This window comes from Choloepus didactylus, chromosome 14 (genome assembly GCF_015220235.1).
Source record: "Choloepus didactylus isolate mChoDid1 chromosome 14, mChoDid1.pri, whole genome shotgun sequence".
Classification (NCBI taxonomy): Eukaryota; Metazoa; Chordata; class Mammalia; order Pilosa; family Megalonychidae; genus Choloepus; species Choloepus didactylus.
This window is the reverse complement of record NC_051320.1, coordinates 35,730,253-35,754,733: the sequence shown is the minus strand read 5'-3', so window position 1 is coordinate 35,754,733 and position 24,481 is coordinate 35,730,253. Positions and strand designations below refer to the sequence as shown.

The 24,481-nt window shown below is 43.7% G+C and overlaps 1 protein-coding gene and 1 pseudogene across 2 annotated transcripts; one reads left to right on the top strand and one right to left on the bottom strand.

Annotated features, from left to right (window-relative positions):
• Window positions 1-1,538: 1,538 nt before the first annotated feature.
• Window positions 1,539-2,415, bottom strand: LOC119508819 (annotated as a pseudogene).
• Window positions 2,416-11,552: 9,137 nt separating this feature from the next.
• On the top strand, window positions 11,553-15,749 carry HEY1 (hes related family bHLH transcription factor with YRPW motif 1). 2 transcript variants are annotated; one of them, XM_037802912.1, is made up of 5 exons: window positions 11,553-12,083; window positions 12,321-12,396; window positions 12,518-12,613; window positions 12,890-12,971; window positions 13,919-15,749. In XM_037802912.1, exons 1-5 carry the CDS (start codon window positions 11,851-11,853, stop codon window positions 14,500-14,502), a joined length of 1,071 nt encoding a protein of 356 aa, XP_037658840.1. In that variant the 5' UTR covers window positions 11,553-11,850; the 3' UTR covers window positions 14,503-15,749. The 2 variants fall into 2 exon arrangements, with proteins under 2 accessions (XP_037658840.1, XP_037658841.1); XM_037802913.1 differs by having other exon boundaries at window positions 11,558-12,083; window positions 12,518-12,601.
• The last annotated feature ends 8,732 nt before the right edge of the window (window positions 15,750-24,481 follow it).

The following is a 24,481-nucleotide window of genomic DNA, read 5'->3' as shown; positions in this document are numbered from 1 at the left end:
GCCACAAATAAAGGTAGCAGGAAAAGGGCAGCAAATTGCTCTTGGTCCACTGAATTGAAATGTTTAATTCTGCACAACTCTTTCTTTACTCACCATCTATCAACATATTTTTATTCTCTTGCATGCACTCGAAAATTTTGCTCCTAAAGACCAGATTTCATGAATAAACACATGGAGGAAACAATAAGAAATTAGTTCCTGGAGGGAGATGTGGATGGCCTTGTGGGTTCCTTACCTGTTTGTCTTGTTTCAAAGGAGAATCAGAAAATGCTGACAAAGATGACATTATGATGATTCTTGTCCAATCATCTCTAAGTTTGTAGGTGCATTCACAGAGTTTAGTGTTGAGAGCCAAAGAATATCCAATTCCATAAGGCAGAATATTTGTAGCTTTATAATATGGTACCATGTGCAGAAAACTCTTAGTGCTTTAATAATCATAAAGCAAAATCTTTGGGTTGGGAGATGTGTTTTAAAGGGATCTAAGTCCACGGTGATAATAGACAAAGAGTTGTTAATGAAACTTCTCTTTCAAGATTCTCCTTTTCTCTATGGGTTCTTAAATAGTTCTTAAATCCTCTTTTTGTCACAGGATATTAATACTTCAATGTATTAAGCATCTACTGTGTATGTCTACTGTGTACTTACTAGCAGTGATATTCAGCAAGAACTCTATGAAATATATGGGGGAAAAATTTAAAAAAGGTAATCTGTAAAAAAGTAGGTAACATTAAAAAAATTCATTCTTCTAGCCAAAATTCAAGGAAAAAACTCAATAAATGTTGCAAATGGACAATAAGTGGTACCAGGAGAGTAAGATAAGCCTGTGTTTTGAACAGAAATTGTAGAACCAAATATGGTTTGAATTAAGTGCTAAAAAGTTTAACATGGGCCGATAGTAGAGTGAAATTTTGGTTAAGGTCACCAATTTAAAGAATACTTACTGACATTTTTAGTTTTGCTTAACACCAATAAAATATTGAATGAACTCTTAAAACTGTGTGTGAAAATTCACTAAGAGGCATACATTTAACAGAGGACAAAAACCTTTAATTCAGAGCTGTGGCTGCTCAGAAAACTACTCTTGGAGGTAGGGTACTTTTTTTTTAAGATAGAAATATTTCTATATTAACGACCCCAACTGTATTTCTTTAGATACAGGAGTTTTGAACTCAAATACTTAGGAGAAAACAAGTTAAGATTGCATTATCCTGCAACTCATTACTAGTAACATATTGCAAAGCAAAACAGCTTGGGAAAGAGGGTGGAAGGGAAGGGGAGCCAGGGAGGGAAGATAAAAAAGAATTACGTTGATCAAGTGGAATTATTCTTTTTTTTTCTTCAAATTCTTGGGAACTATGAAGTCCTTGCAAGCACAACTCGTTTCTGCAGATTATTTTCCAAATATGTACAAAATGGGACCAAAATGGAGCACCCCTTAAGAACCTGAAGAGGTGCAACATTAAAAGCTACGATGATCTAGTAGCAAGTGTTCCAGCCTTCAATTGCCAACCACTTCCTCCTTCTGTGCCCAAAAGTTAGTGGGATGAAAACGTCTTCCCCACGATTCTTTTCATTTCTATTTTCTCAGCATCCGGGTGTGCATGGTTCAGCGCCTTTAGGAAGTCAGATGTTTTTAGCCCGCATACGTGTGTGAATACAGGCCTTAGAGCGCTTGATGTGGTGGTGCAGGTAGTCCCGAAACCTGTCGATCAGTTGATGGTGTTGTCTTGGGCACTGGCTTTGGGGTGGCGAGGGAACGGCACGGAGGTAGTAAGAGCCAATGCTGTCGCCCACAGCGGCATCTGTGTCTTTCAGCTCCAGAGGCGGATCCCCGTGGCTGAAGAGGACCTGTGGGGCTATGGGGCTGGCTCTGCGTCCTTTGAATTCCTGTATAAACACCTTTCCAAGAAACACTTCGTCGTCATCTTTAAACACTGTGCTGAAGACTACAGTGATTCTCTTTTTGGACTCAACATACATGGTCTCATCATTCCTATAATAGATAACTGCCCTGTTCTCTCCTTGCTTTCCCTCTTCTTGGAACTGTAAGTATTTCTCAAAGACAGAGGCAAAACAATTTCTTTTCAACATGCTATCCTGATGCACAATTGAATCCTTGGATGCAGGGAGATTTTCATCATATGGCAAAGAGACATTGTATCCTGAGTCTGGATTTACCAAGAAACTCCCGTACACCGTGTCTTTAATAACTCAGCACCATGTGCCTGAAGTTCCTTGTAGAATTTCAAAGAAATACTGACCATCACTTTCGTTTTGTCTGCATTAGGATTTGAAATACGGCAGAGGACCCCACGAAAATCTGCAAACGCTGCTTCTGTTGCTCGTGGTTTTGTTTCCTTCCGGTGGCTGCGTTCTCAGCATCTCCCCGATGATGCGGTTGTTCACCTCCAGCAGGACCGTGGCGGCGGCTGTCCCGAAGCCTGAACCAGCCTCCAGAGCCGCCGCCGCCGCCTCACGGGCAAGCCCCATCCCCGCCCAACTGGTAGGGTACTTTTGATTAAAAAAGTTTTTTTAAGCACTTTAAATATTGTCATGATAACTGTTTATGGACTGAGGAGATGACATGTGACAACACAGGTAAACAAACACTAATCGAGTTGTCTTTATAGCTAAATACATTCTCCTTTTTAAAAAAGCATGGCTTGTACTTAAAACCCAATGAAAAACTGCCAACTCTTCTTTCTGTCTATATGACTTACTCTTTTGAGTGGTAAAACACATTAAATTGTATTCTATATATTATGTATTATAATTACTGAATATAACCTAATAAACGTAAAACTGAAACAGCCAAAATAACAAAATATTTTGATAGTGTTTTTAGATGGTCCATCAATTGTATGTCCTAGTCAGATGCGAGGAAGCGACCTTGGTTCTGCAGCCTGTACTCGCAGAGGGCGACAGTGGGGACTGCTACACCTGGGGGGCTGTTGACAGGCTGCCGGCCACAGGACTGGGGAAATGAAACCACACAACAGCGAGTTCTGGGGATCTGGTGTGACAGGTAGGTGGGATAGGAGGCCTAAAGGGAGGGGTCCTGGCTTCCTTTGTGTCCTGGACCAGCTTGAGTGCCAGGAGAGACTGTTTTCTACAGCGAGAACTTCAGCAGCTATAAACCACCCCTTCATTTCGCTGTCATTTGATAAGGAGCTCAAAAAGGACAAAGACAGGAAAGAAAATGACAGAGTGGAAACCCAAGCTCCCGCTTAAATGGTTACACTAACGAGAAATACCAAGCTCTGTGCCGTGTATTTGGAAAGAAAACTTGTATGATTTCATTAGCTTAGACTCCATTAAGGAATGTGAAGAAGAAAAGTCCTTGAAAGACAGAAAAATACCCCCAGTGCTCTAAAAATAGGGCTTGTTAAGCGGGAAAAATTTGTAAAAAAAATATTTCATGTAACACTTTCAGTTACTGAGAAGTAAAATATGATAAATTTTAAAAGCTGTAAAATCAAACACTTAACTGTAACAGAGTGCCTCCATACAAAGATATATTAAAATTCTACAAAAATTTCTCAAATAGGAATGTTATACCCAACACCTTTTACTTGTTTTTTCTCAGAATGTTACCTGGCCCCACTAGTCTGTGGGTATGAAGGAAGTCCCATTCCTGAGTTCAGTGGATCTTCCTTCTTAATTGCAGGACACTGGCCCCTTTCCACGCTCCCTACCCTGCCTGGGCACTACCAGGACATTCAGGAATGAGTTCATGTTGTTCCTCAACTACAGCCTCCTTAGGAAGGCCCTCTTGAAGACTGCTGCTTTACCAACCGCCTAGTCTTCCACTGAGGTGTCACTCTGCACCCCAAGAGTGCCATTTGGTGGTATAAGTGAGAGTGTGTGGGTGGTGGTGGTTGTCATGGTGTGGTCCCAACTGCCTGTAGCATTTTATTACCCACATGCTGATGCAGCATTATTTTTTTCATCAGAATTATCTATTATTCAAATATCCCCTCTCTCTGCTGAGACAATCTGTCCCCTCAGTTCTCCTTGACTTCCTCCACTCTGCTCTGTGCCCCTGAATCAAAGAGGAATAAATTTTAAAACCCCATTGTTTTTCAACCAAAAAACAAATCTCCAGTGTATATAAGTTCAGGCAAATAGAAACTTAGGGAGTAGCACCCTCTTGTCCTAAAGACAGACTCTGTGAGTTCCAGCTCAGGGCTCACCTGAACATTCTGCTATACTTTGAATTTTAATAATTTAAAATCATTTTGAGATTTATGCATAATAAACATCTATAAATATAGAAGTACTAAATTTATGAAATACCCAGAAAGAGGATCTAATGAAGATGTCAACCCACCTGTTGCAGTACTGTAGGAACATATGGGTAACCTGGAAAAATGGCTTTCATTTCTGCTGAAGTTCTGAGAAAGAGTAATTATTCCCAAACTTGCTACGATGACACCCCACAATTTATCTGTTATAGCCAGGGCTGTCTTGAAAGTTGAATTATTTTAATTGTGAAAAGAATATACTGCAGATTGCTATCTGAATTATTTTAATGGAGAAAAGAATATGCTACAAATTGCTATTTGCAACATATTGAGAAAAGAATACACTGCAAATTACTCTTCAAGGAAACAAGATGTCATGGGATCAAACCAATGGCAGGATTCCCAGCCTGAGAAGATGTGACCTTGGGCAAATCTCTTACCTCTCTCTGCCTGGACTTCCTCTTCTAAAACTGGGGAAAAGAATAATTCCTCCTTCCTGGGTTGTTGTGAAGACTCAATGAATTATTGTATGTAAAGTTTTTAAAACTGCACCTGGCATACAAAACTGTACTTACCATAAAAGTGCTACTAGAAAGTTTTTAACAAAATTTAAAAAATCCTATTTCAGGGATTGGTTTCTCAGATTAGGTATAAGAGAACTTCCAAATAAAACTTTATACACAGCACTTGGCTTAATAAAAAAAAATTATATCAAGTTGTTTTCCACTTATGCTTGATTTAATATTTTTGTGGGTCAATGGTCTTTAATCAAAAGCAAAATGAATCCACCCTTATGCTGGGACGGTATTTCCTAAAGTATGTTCCTTGGAATCCTGAAGTGTAATATTAGCAGAAAAAAGGGTTCTGTGGTCACTGAGTTTGGGCAGTGCTGAGTTAGATAAAAGTAATTAAGATTCCTTTATCAGGGCCTTGTCAGAGGCTCTCATCCTCTAATATGCACCCCAAGAGTAGTTAGAGTTTCCCAAATGTATTTGAAAATACATGCTTTTATTTACAGAACATCTTGGGAGACTAATGTTCTGTGAAATGTACTTTGATGTTTTCAATGTCCTTTTTTAAAAAGATGGAATGGTGCATTGTTCTAGTTTGCTAATGCTGCCAGAATGCAAAACACCAGAGATTGATTGGCTTTTATAAAAGGGGGTTTATTTGGTTACACAGTTACAGTCTTAAGGCCATAAAGTGTCCAAAGTAACACATCAGCAATCAGGTACCTTCACTGGAAGATGGCCAATGGTGTCCAGAAAACCTCTGTTAGCTGGGAAGGCACGTGGCTGGCATCTGCTCCAAAGTTCTGGTTTCAAAATGGCTTTCTCCCAGGACGTTCCTCTCTAGGCTGCAGTTCCTCAAAAATGTCACTCTTAGTTGCACTTGGGATATTTGTCCTCTCTCAGCTTCTCCGGAGAACGAGTCTGCTTTCAATGGCCATTTTCAGACTGTCTCTCATCTGCAGCTCCTGTGCTTTCTTCAAAGTGTCCCTCTTGGTTGTAGCTCCTCTTCAAAATGTCACTCACAGCTGCACTGAGTTCCTTCTGTTTGTCGGCTCATTTATATGGCTCCACTGATCAAGGCCCACCCAAAGGGCAGGCCAACACTCCATGGAAATTATCCACAGTTGGGTGGGGCCATCTCCACAGAAACACTCAAAAGAATTACAATCTAATCAACACTGATAACGTCTACCCATACAAAATTACATCAAAGATAATGGCTCTTGGGGGACACAATATATTCAAACCAGCATGTGCATCTTGAAAGAATTCACCGATAGGCACAAGAAAACCTGTAGAAGCCTCCTTTTAGATGGCCCAGCAAAACTCAACATGAAGCAGTTCATGTTGTCAACATCGTCATCATCATGACTTACAAGCAGATGATATAACATTTACATAGTACTTTACAAGGCTTTGTCTCATTTGACCTTTCCATACATGCAGAGGTAATAACCTAATTTTACAGATGAGGAAACAGGTTCAGAGGAGAGAGGTGTAGTGATGGGCTCAAGGTCACCCACGTAGTAAAGGTTGACTCAAACCCAGGCTGGCAGCTATTGGATTTCCAATTAAACAATTTCCTCAAGGCGAACACCAAGGCATCTTACATCTGATCTCAATTAGGAGAGCTGATAGTGGAATTGCACTTCTGTGTGGCATGACATGTCACAAGGCATCTGGTGTTTGAGACATGGCATCTGGAGATAGCAGCCAGCATGAGGAACACATAAACTGGCACTTGGTCAAAATTCTGGTGTGACATTTTGGGGCAACTCTATCTTATAGTTCCTGATCTAGTGTATTCTCATGTAGGAACCATCTCTGAACTCCATAAGTGCACAGCTTATTTATACACATATTTATAGCACTCCATGCTCAGGGGATGCTCTTTAGTAAGAGACTCAAAATCACAACTTTCACTAATAATGAATAGCATATGTTTATTGTTAGTGCTACTCAAAATAATCCAGGGCTCTTATGAAGCACTGGCTCCTTCTTATCATCTTAAAAGGATATTGCTAGTGGAATATGACTCCCGGGGAGGAATGTAGACCTGGCATCGTGGGACGGAGAACATCTTCTTGACCAAAAGGGGGATGTGAAAGGAAATGAAATAAGCTTCAGTAGCAGAGAGATTCCAAAAGGAGCCGAGAGGTCACTCTGGTGGGCACTCTTACGCACAATTTAGACATCCCTCTTTAGGTTCTAAAGAATTGGGGTAGCTGGTAGTGGATACCTGAAACTATCAAACTACAACCCAGAACCCATGAATCTCGAAGACAATTGTATAAAAATGTAGCTTATGAGGGGTGACAATGGGATTGGGAAAGCCATAAGGACCACACTCCACTTTGTCTAGTTTATGGATGGATGAGTAGAAAAATAGGGGAAGGAAACAAACAAACAAACAAACAGACAAAGGTACCCAGTGTTCTTTTTTACTTCAATTCCTCTTTTTCACTTTAATTATTATTCTTGTTATTTTTGTGTGTGCTAATGAAGGTGTCAGGGATTGATTTAGGTGATGAATGTACAACTATGTAATGGTACTGTGAACAATCGAATGTATGATTTGTTTTGTATGACTGTGTGGTATGTGAATATATCTCAATAAAATGAAGATAAAATCTCAAAAAAATTTTTCATTAAAATTTTTCTAAACATAAAAAAAAGGATATTGCTTTCTGGAGATACTGTTTTTAAAGTATATAATCATTAATTACTTATTCCTCCTTTCAACCTCATTAGACATGTAATAGAGTATTCGAAGGAAACTTAGGAGTGAGCAACCTGGTGCTCAGAGTTTATTTACTGGTTAATAGATCAGGTATTTTAAAAGCTACTGAGAGCTACTGTTTATTGAGTACTTACTAATGGCCAAGCACCAGGTAAAGTGGTTTACATAATTGATCTTATTGAATCTGTGACACTGAAAGGTAACATATCAAAAAGGTATGTTGAAGTCCTAACCCTGGTACCTGTGAATGGGACCATATTTGGAAACAGGGTCAGTGTAGATGGAAATAGTTAATAAGTTAAAATGAGCTCTTGCTGGACTATGGTGGGCCCTTAATCCAATATGACTAGTGTCCTTATAAGAGGGTGAGAACTCGCAGACAGGAGGGGAGAATGCCAGGTGGTGACAGAGGTACAAACTGAAGTACTGCAGTAGTAAGCAAACGCTAAGGATGGCCAGCAAACCACCAGAAGCTAGGAAGAGGCAAGGAAGGATTCTCCTTTACAGGTTTCAGAGGGAGCATGGCTCTGCTGACATCTTGATTTCAGACTTCTAGCCTCCAGAACTGTAATACATTTCTGTTGTTTTATGCCATCCAGTTTGTGGTAATTTGTTAACGGCAGCCCTCGGAACTAAGACAGTAAATATTAATATCCCATTTTATACACAAGAGAACTGAGGCTTAAGGAGCTTAAATAGCTCCCCAATGTTATGTGGCTAAGAAGTTTATCTGACTCCATCTCTTCTCAACAGCATGATAATGATTGTGGCTTCTCAGCCTCCTTGCCCCAGGCTAGGCTTGGCTCAGTGCCTGCATCAGCAGGTTTGTTGAGTGAATAAACAAACAAGCAAGCTCTGAAACCTCTACAACACCAGCTGGCTTCACCTAAGATTTGTTTTGACAAATACCTTTTGCCTGGGAATGGATAAGATGACTTGACTGGAAGCCCAGAGTGAGGTGCCCCCTTCTGCCTTTTCTCAGGACTGCAGGTGTCTTCTGTTGCCCCTGGAGCACCATTTCCAGTGCCCGTTCGATCGGGACCACCTGTGCTCACCAGCAAAGTGACTGACACAGGCCTCATCCAGGGCACCAAAGGAGGGACCGCCACAGTGGTCAGAGCTCTGATGACAACTGAAAATTTGTCTTTCTCTTGGGCAGTCCCCTACCTGGCCACTGCTTGTGCCCCTCACAGTCAGTTGGCTGTCCTTATGTCTCTCTTCCCAAATCTCCTTATGCCCATAACAAAGGTGGTTCTGGAATATCTATCTCTACTGGGAACAAAGAAAGGCAACCTGCTAGAAGGTATGTAAATAAATAACCCAGTGAACACAGACCACAGGAGGAACCCAGCCTAGTACCAATTTGAGAAGGAGGTGAATTATAAAAAGCAGCTCCTTTTCAGAGGGGCCAGGCCCAGGCAGCTCCTATGCAGGTTGGGGAGGAAATGAGTTTTGCAGGTTGCACTTTGCACTCAGGGAACCATAAAGAAATTTAAAGTAGTTTTTTTCTCAAAGTCTCCAGGGATAAATACCCTCTACATAGCAGGTGGTGGAAAATTGGGCCTGGTACCCCATTTAACTCTTTCCTCCAATTCCACCACCCAAGGGCCTTAACCCCTCCTGCCTGGCTCCAACTGCACCACCTATTGTATCTTATTGTGATCTTAAGTCCCTTCCCAAACTCAGAAAAGGCCTTCCCAGACCTCCTAAGTATCCTTACTCCCTTGTTTTTCCTTATCAAAGGGTGCATCCAGAGATTTACATACCCATAACTATTTTACTATTTTATATATATGTGTGTGTGTGTGTGTATATATATATCACTATCTATCTATATCTGTATCACTATATATATTATCAGCTGTCTCCCCCAGATTGTGAATTGCAGGAGGCAGGGCCATTTTACCTTTGGGTCACCTTTGCATTCTCAGACCCTAGTATAATGCCAGGCACATAATAAGTATCTGTTGGATAAATAAATGAGAATCAGTTAAGAAGCAGGAGAAATTTAAATTTTTAATATAAACCTGATTTTGGGCATAAAATAACTTTGAATGTGTGACATATGTCTGACTTCATTTAGATGCCAATCTGGAATCAAGAATCCTCACTTCCACCTTATTTTTCTCTTACCCATCTACCTGCAGCTTGCCCACTCCCCTACAGAGCGGCAAAACTGCCAGAGAAGGAAATCACTGCAGATGGCAGAGGCTGGGAAAATTTACAGAAGCCTAGAGGGGAAGTGGACGCCCTGATTTCTGGGGAAAGGCGGTGTGTGTGTGGGGGGCTGCAGTTTGAGGGAAGGAATTAAATAGACTTCAGGAAGGCAGAGAAGAGGGGGTTGGATGGTTTCCTATCCCTGGATTATTAGGTGCTAGAAGGAGTGAGGCAGGGTGGCTGCCATGAGCCCCACTCATGGCTGCTAAGGTTGGAAAAGAGCGTTGGTGGTTGAACCCCTGAATGCGCAACCCCCAGAGAGCTCTGTCACCTGCAAGCAGGAGCAGAGAAAGCAGAGTGGGATTGATCTGCTGTTGACAACTGACAGGAGTCACATGGTAGAATATCAGGGGAGCAAAGGTGTCTGAGTGCCAGCCAAGAGCAAACTCAAGATGGCTGACGGAGGGAGCCAGCCCATTCAGGGAAGCAAGGGAGGTCACAAGGAAAGGCTGAGAAGCTGGAAGTGAAGGTGAGGTGGAATAAGAGGCTCAGTAGAAGCCAGGGAGGCTGCATAACGTGGTGGTGGAGACTGGGAGAGTTGAGAGAGCAATTTATCCTATAGGCTCAGGCCACGGTGTGTTAAGATGGCCTTGAGGCCATAATTAAGGTCTAAAAACTAGAAGATATCTGCAAAGATGAGAAAATTCCTTCTGTTATCTTAAACATTTACTAAGCTTTCCTTTCTCAGAGGTCAGCAAGCCACAAAAGTAGACCTGAGACAAATACGAATTGCTTTGTATCTTTGTAAGGTATAAACAACACTCGATTTTTAAATTCAGAACAACCATCCCGCCTGGTTCTACAGATCCTTAGATCAGGAATCAGTCCTGAGAAATAAACTATTTTTAAAATTGGGTGTCTTTCTGGAGGAACTGCGTAACTTCACGTAGCACCCAGTACACGCCACGCACCACCGAGGCCGGAGTGTGTTAGTGTTGTGTAGCGGAGGAGACGTGCATTCCCGGAACGAAGACAAGACGGCCTCAGAAGCTAACGCCCAGCCGCGCCACCCTGTCGCCCGCTAGGAGATCTGGCCGCCAACTCTTGGAGAAAAACATAATGAATATCCCCAGGGGCCTTTTATTTTTCCCTTCCAAGTCAGCCGAGAGAACAAGCGCTCCACGTCCCCGGAAATTGGAAAGGGAATTCATCCCCTCCTGGAGGCTGGGAAGCCCTGCGGAAGCGAGGCCAGCCGCACTTGCGGACACGGTTCCAAAACCTTAAAAGAGCATTCCCCGAGCCCATGTCTTGCTCCTCTACGCTCCCAGCCCTTGGGCCGGCGGTCGTTGTGACCACACACCGGGTGCCCCTTTCCCAGCGCCCTTTCGGCCCCGTGGAGCCACCGGCGTTCGCCTCGGCCAGGGAACCGGGCCCGAGCCTGCCACGGCGCGCGCTTCCCGCCGCCAGGCACGGGCAGCCCGGCAGCCGAGATTTACTGCGGCGCTGGGTGGCGGCTTCCAGGGCCGCCCGGCGCCCTGGCTCCGATTACAGGTTCACACGGGGGGCCCGGCCCGCAGCCGCGCGCCCTCGCGCAGCCCGGCTCCCCTGCCTGCCCGCCCATTCTTCTCCATTCATGCGGACGCCCAGCGCCGCCGCCGCCGCCAGCGCGGCCGCCGTCGCCGTCGCCATCCGCCCCGATTGGCTGGCGGTCGCGGCGCCGGCACTTTCCCACGGCCCGCGGCGCGTGCGGCTCACCGGCGGCGCTGCAGGCGCGACCCTGGCGCGCTGCCAGGCCAATGGGGGCGCGCGGGGCGGGGCCGCGGCCGCCGGCGGGCTGGTGTCCCGGCCCGGCCTTCCCCGCCTCCCCGCCGCCGGCCCAACGCCGCCCGCGCCCCCTCCTTCCTCCGCAGTGGAGCCGCAGTGGAGCCCCAGCGGAGCTCCTGCGGAGCCGACGCACTGCCGCCGGGCAGGGGCGGGTGGCCAGGCAGGGCGGCGACGGCGGCAGGGCCCGCTCTCGCCCTCAGCCTCGCCGCTCCCCTGAGCGGCTGCCAATCATCCTAGAGGGAAGCCGGATTGGCTAGAGGTAGTCTGTTGCCCCGGAGCTGTCGCCCCGCCTCTCCGCTCCCCTCGCCCGCCTTCTCCTACTCCCCCACCCTCCCCAGGGCCCTGGGAAGGGGTGCAGCGTGGGAAAGGGATGGTAGAGTTTTTACCGGAGGCAGAGCGTGAGCCGGATCAGTGTGTGCAGAACGCGAGCAGTCAAGCGCGAAGAGGCGCCGCTGCAGTTAACTCCTCCCTGCCCGCCGCGCAGACCCTCTCCCGGAGCCCCAGCGAAGTCAGCATGAAGCGAACCCACCCCGAGTACAGCTCCTCGGATAGCGAGCTGGACGAGACCATCGAGGTGGAGAAGGAGAGTGCAGACGAGAATGGGTGAGTTGGCCGCGGCAGTGACAGCGCGCGAGGACCCGGGGAGCGCGGTGCTTCGCGCTCACCTTTGCGTGTCGCCCGTTGGCCGGTCCCCGCCAGGGTGAGGGACCCACGAGGCTCTTTCAGGTCCAAGTTGCCAAAACATTCCGATTGCGGGGAGGGCGTGGGGGCGACCCCTCGAATCCCCTCTTTTAACGGCAGTTTCTGATGCCTACCCCCGCCCCCCCCCCTTCATTTCAGAAACTTGAGTTCGGCTCTAGGTTCCATGTCCCCAACAACGTCTTCCCAGATCTTGGCCAGGAAAAGACGGCGAGGCGTGAGTCTCTTTACAATGCTCCTTTCTGTTGTTATTAATTAACGGTAAGAACCACCTTTCTTCTCTTTGGAATTCACACATATAATGGAAATGCCCTCTTTGCTTTGTCTGTTTCCTATAGATCATTGAGAAGCGCCGACGAGACCGGATCAATAACAGTTTGTCGGAGCTCAGGAGGCTGGTACCCAGTGCTTTTGAGAAGCAGGTAATGGACAAAGTAGGTAGACCTCCCCAAGTAGCTACCAGCACCTTCTGAATCCTTCCTCCCATTAATCCGATCCGCATCGGTGTCTTAGAAAATAGCCCTGTTGCTTGTGCTGAAGGATGACTGTATACACAGATTCCAATGTATTTTGTGCAGACAACTCATTTTACTTTAGCACGCACTTTACGATCTACAGAGCACTTCTATCAATCTTCTATTTTTCTAATCTTTAATTGTTTCCCTACCATATTCAGTGCCAAATCAATCTTTTGCCATTCTCTTCTCTAGGGATCTGCTAAGCTAGAAAAAGCCGAGATCCTTCAGATGACCGTGGATCACCTGAAAATGCTGCACACTGCAGGAGGGAAAGGTACATCTCAGGCGTTGGGTGGGGGCTCTCAGGGCTGGAGCGGAGCAAGCAGCAGCCGCAAGACAGGATTGATGCAGTCGCTGCCTTATTTTTACCCTGTGCTTTGGGGGTGGGGAGAGAACGGTGTGTGCGGTTGTCTGTCAGTACATTTGCAAAAGCACTTAGGATTTTTCTCCAGTGAATACATCAGCCCAAGACGCTGCCTATTAGGCTAACTCAGAATATACATGTTGCACCTTCTTTTGGAAAATGTCTATTACCTGCAAGTTATCCTAGAACTGTTACAGTTGTCCATGACAATATTGAGAAAAAGCTTATATTTTTGAAGTATATGATCTTAATTTTACATCCAGGACTAAAAAAAAAAAAAAGAAAAAGAAAAAAAAAAAAAAGAGAGAGAGAGAGAGTGAGCTGTCCCATGACTCCTGAGGAAAGAAACCTGTTGTGGTTAAGTAGAAAAAAACCTAACAGAAGGTTAGAGACCAAGGTCTGTTTGTCTGTCTCCAGCCGGAAAATGCTTTACTGAGGACCAAGCGCCTAAAAGCTCCACGATGATAACTTACATCTGTGTGTCTAATGAATTTCACTGCTCTGTGGTTTCTCTGTCCTTGATGTATTTTTGTTATTGTTGTTGAGGGAAAACATTAAAGGAGTGAACATAGTTTCATCTGCTGTTAGGGTATAATTCCAATTTCGCCTGGCAGCTTCTAATTGGACTTTGAACTTGCATTAGCCTTGTGTATGTATTAAACGCATACTGCTCATGTTGATTAATGCAGGGAGTTTGGTTGACTCCAAAATATTTGGACTTTCAGAGGAACCCGTGAGTACGTGTTTTAAGGATGTGGGTATTTGCCAGAGGGCTGCCTTTAGGGTTGAAGAAATGCGGAATATGATTAAGAATTAAGAGCCAAGCCCTGAGGTGTTTCTTTTGTTCTTTTCCTCAGGCTATTTTGACGCGCATGCCCTTGCAATGGACTATCGGAGTTTGGGATTTCGGGAATGTCTGGCAGAAGTTGCTCGTTACCTGAGCATCATTGAAGGACTAGATGCCTCTGACCCGCTTCGAGTCCGACTGGTCTCGCATCTCAACAACTACGCCTCCCAGCGGGAGGCCGCGAGTGGCGCCCACGCGAGCCTTGGACACATTCCCTGGGGGGGCGCCTTCGGACATCACCCGCACATTGCGCACCCCCTGTTGCTGCCGCAGAACGGCCACGGGAACCCTGGCACCACGTCCTCGCCCACGGAACCACACCACCAGGGCCGATTGGCCTCGGCACATCCGGAGGCGCCCGCCTTGCGAGCGCCCCCTAACGGCGGCCTTGGACCGGTGCTGCCCGTGGCCACGTCCGCCTCCAAACTCTCGCCGCCCCTGCTCTCTTCGGTGGCCTCCCTGTCCGCCTTCCCCTTCTCTTTTGGCTCCTTCCACTTACTCTCTCCCAATGCGCTGAGCCCTTCGGCACCCACGCAGGCAGCAAATCTTGGCAAGCCTTATAGACCTTGGGGGACTGAGATTGGAGCTTTTTAGAGGACCGATGCTGTAGAATGAGGGAGGGGAAAGCTTACAATCCCAGCTGAGCTGGACTGTTGCCAACACCACCTTAAAGTCATCCTTAAAAGTAGAAAGAAAAAAGGTACACTTTCAGATAACTTTTGTTTAAAGGCTAAAGGTTTTTGTTGGTTTTCTTTTTTAATGTCTTTTATTTTGTATCATGTCACATATTAGCAGTTTTTAAAAACTAGTTGCTAAATTTTGTTCAAAACATTAAATTGAAGTAGTGAGTTTAAACCAATACTTGGGGGTAGGTTTGTACTGTGCCTAATTTACTTTGTAAACATGTCTGTCCAAGAATGATTCCAGTCTTGCCTCAAGGTTTTGGGAATTCTAACATTTAGGTCTGTTTTTCTCCTTGTATAGTTAAAGTTTGGTTTTAGAATTAACTTTTCAAACCATTATGCTCATTGTTAACATAATTCTATTTGTTAATATTTTGGCAGATTATGGTGTATAAATAAGTCTTTTTTTGGGGGGGACTATATTGAATTTTTATATTTCTAAACAAAGCGTTGACAAATCAGATGATCAGCTTTATCCAAGATGGAAGACTAGTTAATTCTTTGCCTCCTGAAGCAATAAGATGAATGTACAAACCATCCCATGGTCCTGAATCCATATGACCAAATGCTGTCTCTCTGTCAGGACTCAAAGCTGTGACTTAGGAGAGAGCCACTGAGGTTTGGTCCCCATCCTGAGTGTTGGCAGGTAGAAGTCTGAAGATAACTGCATAAATTATGCCCACATTTATGAGTGGCCAGCAATGCAATGGATTTTTAATCTCCTGGGTCTAAAATTTAACAATGTTAAATGGATAAGTGATTATGGCGTGCAGATGGTCAATCAAATAGAGCAGTGGAACCTGTTATATGCATAACTTAATTTTCCTGGAACATCCATACATTCTTTTAACTGGAAATTTTTATGTTATGTTTTCCTTTGGGGGCATGAGAATGTTGTTGAGATATATAAAAGGGCTTTGCTGCCTTATTCTCTTTGGTTTATTTAATTGGATTTGGACTATAAAAGTATCATTTTACAAGTTTATTCCTTTAGCAAGTGTTGTTTCAATGACCTCCACTGAACTGGGTTTGGCCTCTGTTGTACTGATGTGTTGTGACTAAATAAAAAAGAAAGAACAAAGCATTCTACTCTATATGTCTTACATACCTTGGCCTTGCCCTCTACTGACTAAGAAAATACATTTTCTTTCATTTTCATTTTGCCTGGTGATCAGTTTTCTTATGTTTAGATTTCATTATTCTTGGACTTCTCCAGGGTGTGAGTTAGTGCTATTGAGTGAGGTGCCTTCATCACAATATAGACCTTTGGCTTGATTCCCACAAGGGGACAGACAGCTTTTTTTAGGGTCAGTGGTCTGGCCCTAAATTGTGGCCATCTATCCACAAGGAAAAGCCCAAGTCAGACTGGGAGTTGCAAGGGTGAGAAAGAACTACAATGAAATCTTTTAAAACCAGCTGGCCATTTGACAGATTTTACTGAGAACATTTACCATGTGCTCAGTTCTATGCTGAAAGAAAAATGTATTTAATTAATTTATTTTTAAAAGGCAAAACAGCAACAACAAAAACCACCAAAAACAAAAAAAACTTCGCTACCTCTGCAGCCTGCGCAGGGCCCTGGAATCTGTGGCTGATGAGCAGTGGTGGGCTGTAATTCTGCACCTGCACAGCTCCAGGAGCCTTCCCTTGTCTGGTTTCCAAGGAATTGATTTAACCCATTAGTTGCATTTGACTCCTGAGCTGTGTAGTAAGGCAGCCCACATGTGCTTTAGGTTAGAACAAAACCCTGCCAGAACAGAGGCAGTAAATGGGGCCCCAGGGAGAGGAGTGCCTTCCCATTGCCTTAAAAGTAGCCCTCCTGCCAATTAAGGAGTGGCATCCGCCCCGGAGCCAGGGGCCGGCTCTAAGCTCAGGAGTTTGCCTTGATCTGAGGGTGGTGGAAACGAGAGGGAGAAAACCTGCTCTGGCAAGACGATAGAAAAAAGCCTTCCTTTTCTTTGCTCAGCCACTGAGATCCTCCTCCCTGCTCTGATTAAGAAATGAAGGCAGGAAGGCAAACAGAAGTTTGGACTTTGAACTTGAGCAGCGACTTCTGGGTCGCTGTGAGGCAAATGGAGACTGTGGCATTTTTGTGATTGTAGGTTTCAAACGCTAGGTCCCACTCAACATTTCTCTGCATGGCCTCGGATGTTGGTTGCTCTCCTGATGCTCAGCTCTGTTCTTAGAGCTGCCTGTGCCACGCAGGCGCTGCTTCCGTCTGTAATAAACGCTGTGATGGGAAGGGCTATGATGATTTCTGCCAAGTGTTCATTTAATTTTAGAAACCTCGATTCCAAATGGCATCCCAGCCTTGCTGAACATCGTGCTTGGACTGGCTTCGAGTCTCCTGCAGTTACCCAGGTGTGGATGGCTGCAGATGGGGTACCACGAGCTCATGCCTCTCATTTGGCTGCTTCTGTTGAGCACCTTCCTTGCCACTGTCATGAAGCCATTATCCTGATCTGGTTAGTACTTTTTTCTTTCTTTTTTTGGGGGGTGGGGGATGGGAGGTCATTTTCAAGATTACATTGTTTCTTTTTAAACTCCTTCTGGGGGACAGGTTTCTGAGACTTGTGCAGGTGGAGCTGGAGCTTCCTGGGAAGCAGGGAAGAATTGTGACTAAGCCAGTAGTATCATGTAGAAAGATTAATGTAGAGAACCCCTCACTTCTATTCTGCATTGATGCACTAAGAAGAGAAAAGGTCAGGGTTTCAGGCCCAGCACACTTTTATTCTCTGTCTACATTTATGCATCTACCCATGTAGGCAAAATGTTAAAGACCCGTTAAGTTACCTTATGAAGAAAATAATATCACTGCTCATAACAAATCTTGAAAGACCTTGATAATTACCCAATTAGTTCATTAAATGTATTACTATGCATTAATGAAACGAAGGATTCTTTGGGCAGGAGTCTAATAGAAAAAAAAATCCAGGAACTATCATTTCTAATTTATTCAATATAGCTAAATTAGGAAGTGATTTTTATTCATCTTTTCTTTGCCCTGTTCTGTTCCTCACTAAAATCATGATATTTTAAATATAGATTACTTAAATTTAAAATCCCTCTGGAAATGTTACATTTCCTAGCTATACTTTTCCCTAGTCACTCTGGTCTACATCAGTATCACAGCTTTGATGCCTTCATTAGTTCCCGGTGATTATTTATAATTAAAACAACTTCAGAGCTAACTTCATCTGAGGCACAGCTTCAAATATGGCCCAATTTCTTTCACAGCTGGAGCTCCAGGGAACGATGGCATCTTGGGAAGAGGACCCAAATCCTGGTTCCAGCTCTGCTTTTACTTAATTGGGTGACCTTGGGTAAGTTGTTAAAGTTCTCTGGACCCCACTTTCCTCATCTGTCAAACACGCTGTTGGACTGGATGGGGGTCCCAGACACGTGCTCCCGTGGTCCAGGCAGGACCCGGTGGTCAGTGATGGCCCAGGGGCTTTTGTCCCCAGCACTAGTTCATGCCAATTGCTCCTATGTAGGAAGTTTGATCCAGTGTTGCCAGATTTTTCAAGTTTTCAAGAATATCTCCAATTTTGGCTTTTTATGTTAAATTGTCCAGTTTTTATGGATTGGTAACTAATTCACCAAAAACCCCTCGGCCAGCAGGACTAGTCAGTGGCCTGCAACTTGTACCAGATGAGAGGTAAGGTCTTTGCCATTCCTCAGCCTCTTGGGATCTAATCAGAATGGCTCCCTGGAGGTCTAGAATTTTCTAATATCCTTGTCATGCATGGCCTTTGAAAATGCGTAATGGATAAATACACGGCTGAAATAAAATCACCGTCAGTGATTAGGCAGCTGTAGGTATCCTTTAAAGATAATGGGCAGAGTTTTCTCTAAAAACCACCTCTGGGTTATCAAATTTCCTCAAGGAAAAACAAAGCAAGGTGAGAGAAGCTAATATTGCTCTTTTTGTATTAGGTCTCCATATTATACACACAGGAACCTCTTCAGAAGATGCTCTCGACCTGGCCCTTGTGCTCACTTTTTGAAGGAGGAGGACAGGTTCTCAGTCCGGTGGCCTTAAATGAAAGAGCGAGCGTGTAGCTTGTGTGTGACTCAGCACACTGAAGTATTAAAAGGCGCCGTCTGATTTCAGGAAGTAAGAAGTCCCAGCAAAAAGCAAGCTGTTTTGAACCTCAACTTGAAATATAATGCCTGCCTTGATCTTGATGAGCTGTGGTGCTGAGCTGCTTTTCACTCAGATGTTTCAATTTTCTGCTGGGGCTGGGGTGGGGAGAGGGGAGAAAAAAGGACAGGAAAAAGAAACCCAGGCCTTTCTTTGGGAGCTGTCTGTACTGTCATGCATTTGCTGCAGAACTCTTTCCCGGGGCCACAAGTCTCAGCAAAATCTGAGGTGGACAAATGTCCCCAAGAGATAGGTTTGGGGAACAGGAGCAGGTTTCCAGATTTTGTGTTAATAGGCTGTAATAATAACATGCTCTTTTTTGTAGTCACATTATAAAATTTATTATATTTACAATTGTGTTGGTATTTTTTGTTACATTAAGTGCTTTATGTTGGGTTTTGACGTATACTCAAGTTAAAAGACTACATCTAAATTTCAAAACTCTTACTCTTTCAGAAGCAATGATTAGGTGGTCTGTGGCTTGGCTTAACAAAGAGACTTGAAAAGATCATGTTTAAGGCAGAAAGAGACTGGCTGTTACTCGGAGAGAGGGGACTCCTGAAAATTTTCTGAAACTACTTTTAGTGCTTTGTTTTGTTTTATTATAAAATATCTCCCCTGGGGCATGGTTTTGTTCCTGGAATATAGGAATGTTCCATGAATGCCAAATTGAATCATAAAATTAAACAATGAAATATATGAGCCTTTCGTCATCCGCTTTGACCTCATTTCCTACCACTCTCCCCTCCGTCACTCTGCTCTGGCCGTGCTGGCCCTTTACTGTTGCTGGAAGATGCCCACTCTACTTTCACTTCCAAGCCTTTGCACTGGCTGTTCCCTCATCCTGGAATGCTCTTCCCCCAGTGATCTGCTGTCAGCTCTGTAACCTGTTGGGGCTCTGTTCAAAGATTACCTTCCCCATGTGACCTACCCTTAAAACCCTGTTTAAACAGGGTTTTAAACAGCCACTCCACTCTCACCTCATCATTCCGACCCCCACCACTCCTTACCTCCCTTTACTCTTTTGTTTTACTCCATAGTACTTAGCACTATCTGACAGAATATATATTCCATTGATTATGTACTTATTATCAGTTTTTGCCTGGTTGGTTCACTTCTGCAGTCCTGTCACTTAAAATAGTACCTGGCATCTAGGAGGCACTCAATAAATATGGGCTGAATGAATGAATGAATGAATGAATTTCACCCACCCCTTTCCTACTGAAGCAGAACAGATCTTGACAGACATGTCTCTATCCCCACAGCCCCATCCTCAATCTTATATACTAAAGACCACTAGGGAAGGTAATTTTATGATTTGCTTCAGTATGTTCTCTTCACTATTATCCAATTATGCTTTTTATTTTTAAAAACATCTAACTCAAACATCATCCTTCAAATGTATTTTCTTTTGTGTGTGTGCTTAGTGGAGACAAAGGAAAATTGTTCATGTTTTTAATATTCCCCACAAAAGACCTTGCTTTCCCCTGAAGATATTGAGTTCTTAATTCATCCTTCAGCCTCCACTTTCTCTCCAGTCGTGGGTCTTGGCATTTTTGATCTTGCCACATTTTTGTTCAACCTTTTCATCTGAGAGGTTTCTCTGAAGTCCTCTCATTTAATACGACTCTGAAATTAGTGCTCAGGTTTGCACGGGTCCTACTGTAGTGGCATAACCACTGTGGGGTTGAAGCACCTGGCACTTTTCTGGGGGAACGACAGGTATCATTAAGCATATATATATATCACAAAAGTGCTATATTCCTGATTCTTACTCAGTTGAGTCTCAAAATGGCCTTTAGTTGTTATATTTGCCCTCTGCCCTCACATGATTGTTTATGCCCCCTGTGGCCTTCCTTCTTGAAGTTTGCAGTTTGTGGATCTCTACTTGGAGACCTTCTGGTATGCATTTAGGTACAGCTGCACCTCTGGAAGGGAATTTGAAATACTTATCTTTCCCTCAAAATTTAAGAATTCTCCGTGCCCTGCACCTTTACCACCACCTCTCACCAACTTACTAATTTCCCATTTTATTATTCAAGTTACTGTTTTTCATTTTTACTACTAAAAAAAAAAGGAGACCCAATGCCATGTTTGTACTATTTTGATAATACAAAAGAGCTTTTGTGGCCATTAAAAATTACTCTGAGTAAAATGCAAATTGAAATCTTTCTTGATTTATGTGATATATTTTCTAAGAGTTCCAAATACTTTCACATATATATTTCAAATACCTTTATGCTTATGAAACACTCAGGGTTGGGAAGTGATTGTAAATAATAAAAAAAATGTACTCAGTTGCTATCGGCTACTGATAATTTCATTAGCCTGAGGCCATGGAATCCTATCCTGATATCTAAAGACTCTTCCACTCTCACCTTAGGGTTTATACCTTGTAATTCAACAGATAGAGAGTAAGGGCATTGCCAGTAAGGAAGAGGGGCTCCTCAACCAAAAGTCTGAGAGCTGGTTAGCAGATTTGATCTTGGGGCATTGCACCTCTTGCATTCTCTTGTAGATCTGCTGAATTCTGGTTTTAAACACATTCCTGCTTTCCAGTAAGAAAGTTAGAGGGATGTTGGGGCAGAAGGGGGAAATGTGTGAGTGTAGGGGGGGCGTGGGGCAGCATCTGCATTTATGAAAAAGGAGAGAAAAAAAGAAGTTCTATCATAGAACAGATGACATACCACCTACCCAGCGTGCACAGGAGAGCAAAGCTAATAAAAAGTTTAAATGAGAAAAGATTAAAGGAACTAAGATGTCAGGGTTTTAAATAGATGGGCAAACCATACCTGTCATGTTTAACCATAGCCCCCAGAGCTGATCCCCATCCCATGGGGGAGGGGATGAAAAAGGAAATCACTGGCATTTTGAGGGGCTGGCTCAGCGGGGATTTTCTCTCCCTCTCTGTGGGGAATAGCAGAGTTGAAAAGTTTCACTAGGGATTGCAGTGGCTAAATGAGATTACAGGGTTCACAGAGAGGGGATTTGAGGCTTGGACCACTGTCCAGGCTGAAGGCAGACAGAGCTGCCTTTCTCTGCATGGGGTGTGGTTCTTGAAAATGGGTTTGGGGTGAAGTTGAACATCTCCCTCCAAAAACCATACACGTCCTCTACTTGGAAATCATCACATCAGCAGCCAAGATGGAAAGGAACAGAGCCAGAGTGAGAACATGGGTGCCTCCCACCCCATGTTATATGAGAGGATGACTGCCAACCCTCTTCTCCCTCCGTCAACACTAGAAGAGTAACCTTTGGGAAGGTGAGGAGTGGAGGAAAACTAGAACTGGAATATGGCCAAGAACTTGAACCACCACCACTCTCCTACTCTCCCCAGGTGCTAGGAGAGAAAGAGGAGCTAACAGGCAGACAGTGCCTCCCTCCCTCGCTAAGCCTGTCTCCCCAGGTTTTAGCTGGCGATGGGATAGCAGATGAGTTTCAAAATTGAAAGGAGATCGGTATTTTAAAATGGACTGAAGCTTTGTTTATGGAAAGTGACAAGACAATTCTTTGATCTGTCCAAGCTGTTATTAAGAAAAAACAAAGAGAGATATGTCACATTATGATTGAAAGCAGTTATTGCAAACAAAAATTTTCTTTTTAAAAAATAGACTATTTATTTATTCATTTATTTTTATTTTGAAATAATCTCAAACTTATAGGACAGTTAAAAAATGATGCAACCCCATTCAGAGAATTCTAATATATTCCTCCAGACACCTAATTCACCACTATAAACATTTTGCCACATTTGCTGTATGATTCTACCTATTCATTCATCAATTTATCTTATCAATCCATTTTATGAAACTTGAGTGTAGGTTGTTCCTTGAATCCTTAACACTGTTATGCACATTTCCTAAGAGCAAGGATATTCACTTATGTAACCACCTTAAGTACAGCTATAAAGTTTAAGAAATTTCACATCGATATAAAGCTTATAGTCTGTATTCCAATTTGTTTTTCAGATGTCCCAATAATGTCCTTTTGAGCCTTTTCTCCTCCCTTATTGGATCCCATCCAGGATAGTGTATTTGTGATTTGTCATTATCTTTTTAGTTCCCCTCTCTCTCTCTCAATAGTGGAAACATGTTATATGAACTTTCCCATCTCAATCACTCTCAAACATATAGCGAGATTAATCATATTCACAATGTTGCAGTACCCTCATGCCTTCCATTACTAAAACTTCCCCATCTCCCCAAACAGAAACCCTATACCCATATCCATTAGCTCCCCATCCCCTCTGATCCCTGCCCCTGGCAACCTATACCCTACTTTTTGTTTCTATGAGCTTGCGTATTTGCTGATATGCTTTCCTTTATCTCTTTCATCATCTTGAAGACCATTTTTAAAAAGTCATTGTCTGGTATGTGCAAAGTCTGCTGTTTTGCATTGATGGTTTCTGACATTTTATCTTGTCCCATTGGATGGGTCATCATTTCCTGTTTCTTTGTATATTTTGTAATCTTTTTCTGAAACTTGGACATTTTGATACTCTAATGATTATCTCTGAAATTTAATCTCCGAGGTGTCTGTTCCTTAAGTTTATATCCAGTTAGTGTTATGATAGAGATTTCCTTGAATGCTAGGAACTAACAACAAAACAAAACAAAACACACCTTTTATAGTCTTTGCAGATTGGCTTTGTGTTGGCTGGTACTCTCCTTTGGTGTTTAACTACCCTAACAATGAACTGGAAGAACAGCCCAAGGCAAAAGCATAGAGACATTTCTGGTCTATTCTGAGCATGTGTCTTGTATTGGGTATGCACTGGAGACTCCCTCAGTTACAGAGATCCCAATGCCCCTTCTTCCCCCTTAGATGGATTTTTTCTCCCTGTCCCTGGCGCTCTATTGTATGTCTTAAAGCTGCTGATCCTTTGCCCCAGGCTGCTGCAATTTGATTGTTTCTTACACTGATTTAGCTGCCCACTGATTTAGCTTTCCCATGAGCCACTTCTGCATGCAGAGCAAGTCCTGGGATGGCAAGCCAGAGATGAGTATCCTGGTTCAGTCTTTCAAGTTGCCACCAGGCAGATTAGTACATTCATGCACACTGGTGTGCTCATAGGGCTTACTCTGCTCCTTCCAGGACCAGGATCAGGGGTCTGCACTGAGCTTATGGCCAGGTCCACACCATGCCAGGGAGGAGGAAGGGGAGGATCTGCAACGGTGTCATGAGTTTTTCCTACCTGTTTTTAAGTTGCCTTTTTCTTGATTTGGTGCTTGCTCTGTTACTGCACCCCTTTAACCATTATCCAGAGCTCTAAGGAAGATGATTCTACCAGTTTTTGCTTATTGTTTAAAAATTCCATGGGAGGAATGGAGCACTGAAGCATCTCACTCCTCCATCTTGGTGACATCACTCCTAAAACCATTCCTTAGTTGTGCCTCACTCAGGGCAACTGCTCAGTCAGTCCCAGTATGGAACAGTACACGCTTAGTCAAAAGAATGCCATCCTAGCATATGGAAGGAGCTTATGTGTGGGATTGCTAAACAAGTGTCTGTGTCTTTGGAGAATAGTGCAGCATGAAACAGATACTGGAGGATGGGATTTTTTTAAAAAAGAGAAGGTGAATTTTCCATCCCATAAACCAGTTAGTTTAATGTTAATACAGGGCAAAGGTTTAAGACAAATTATTAAAACCATTATCTGGAGCACTTATGAAAATAAATGATGAAAACCAAAGCTTAAGACATGCCTTACTAACCTTAGTTCCTTTTGAAAAGGTTTACTATGCTG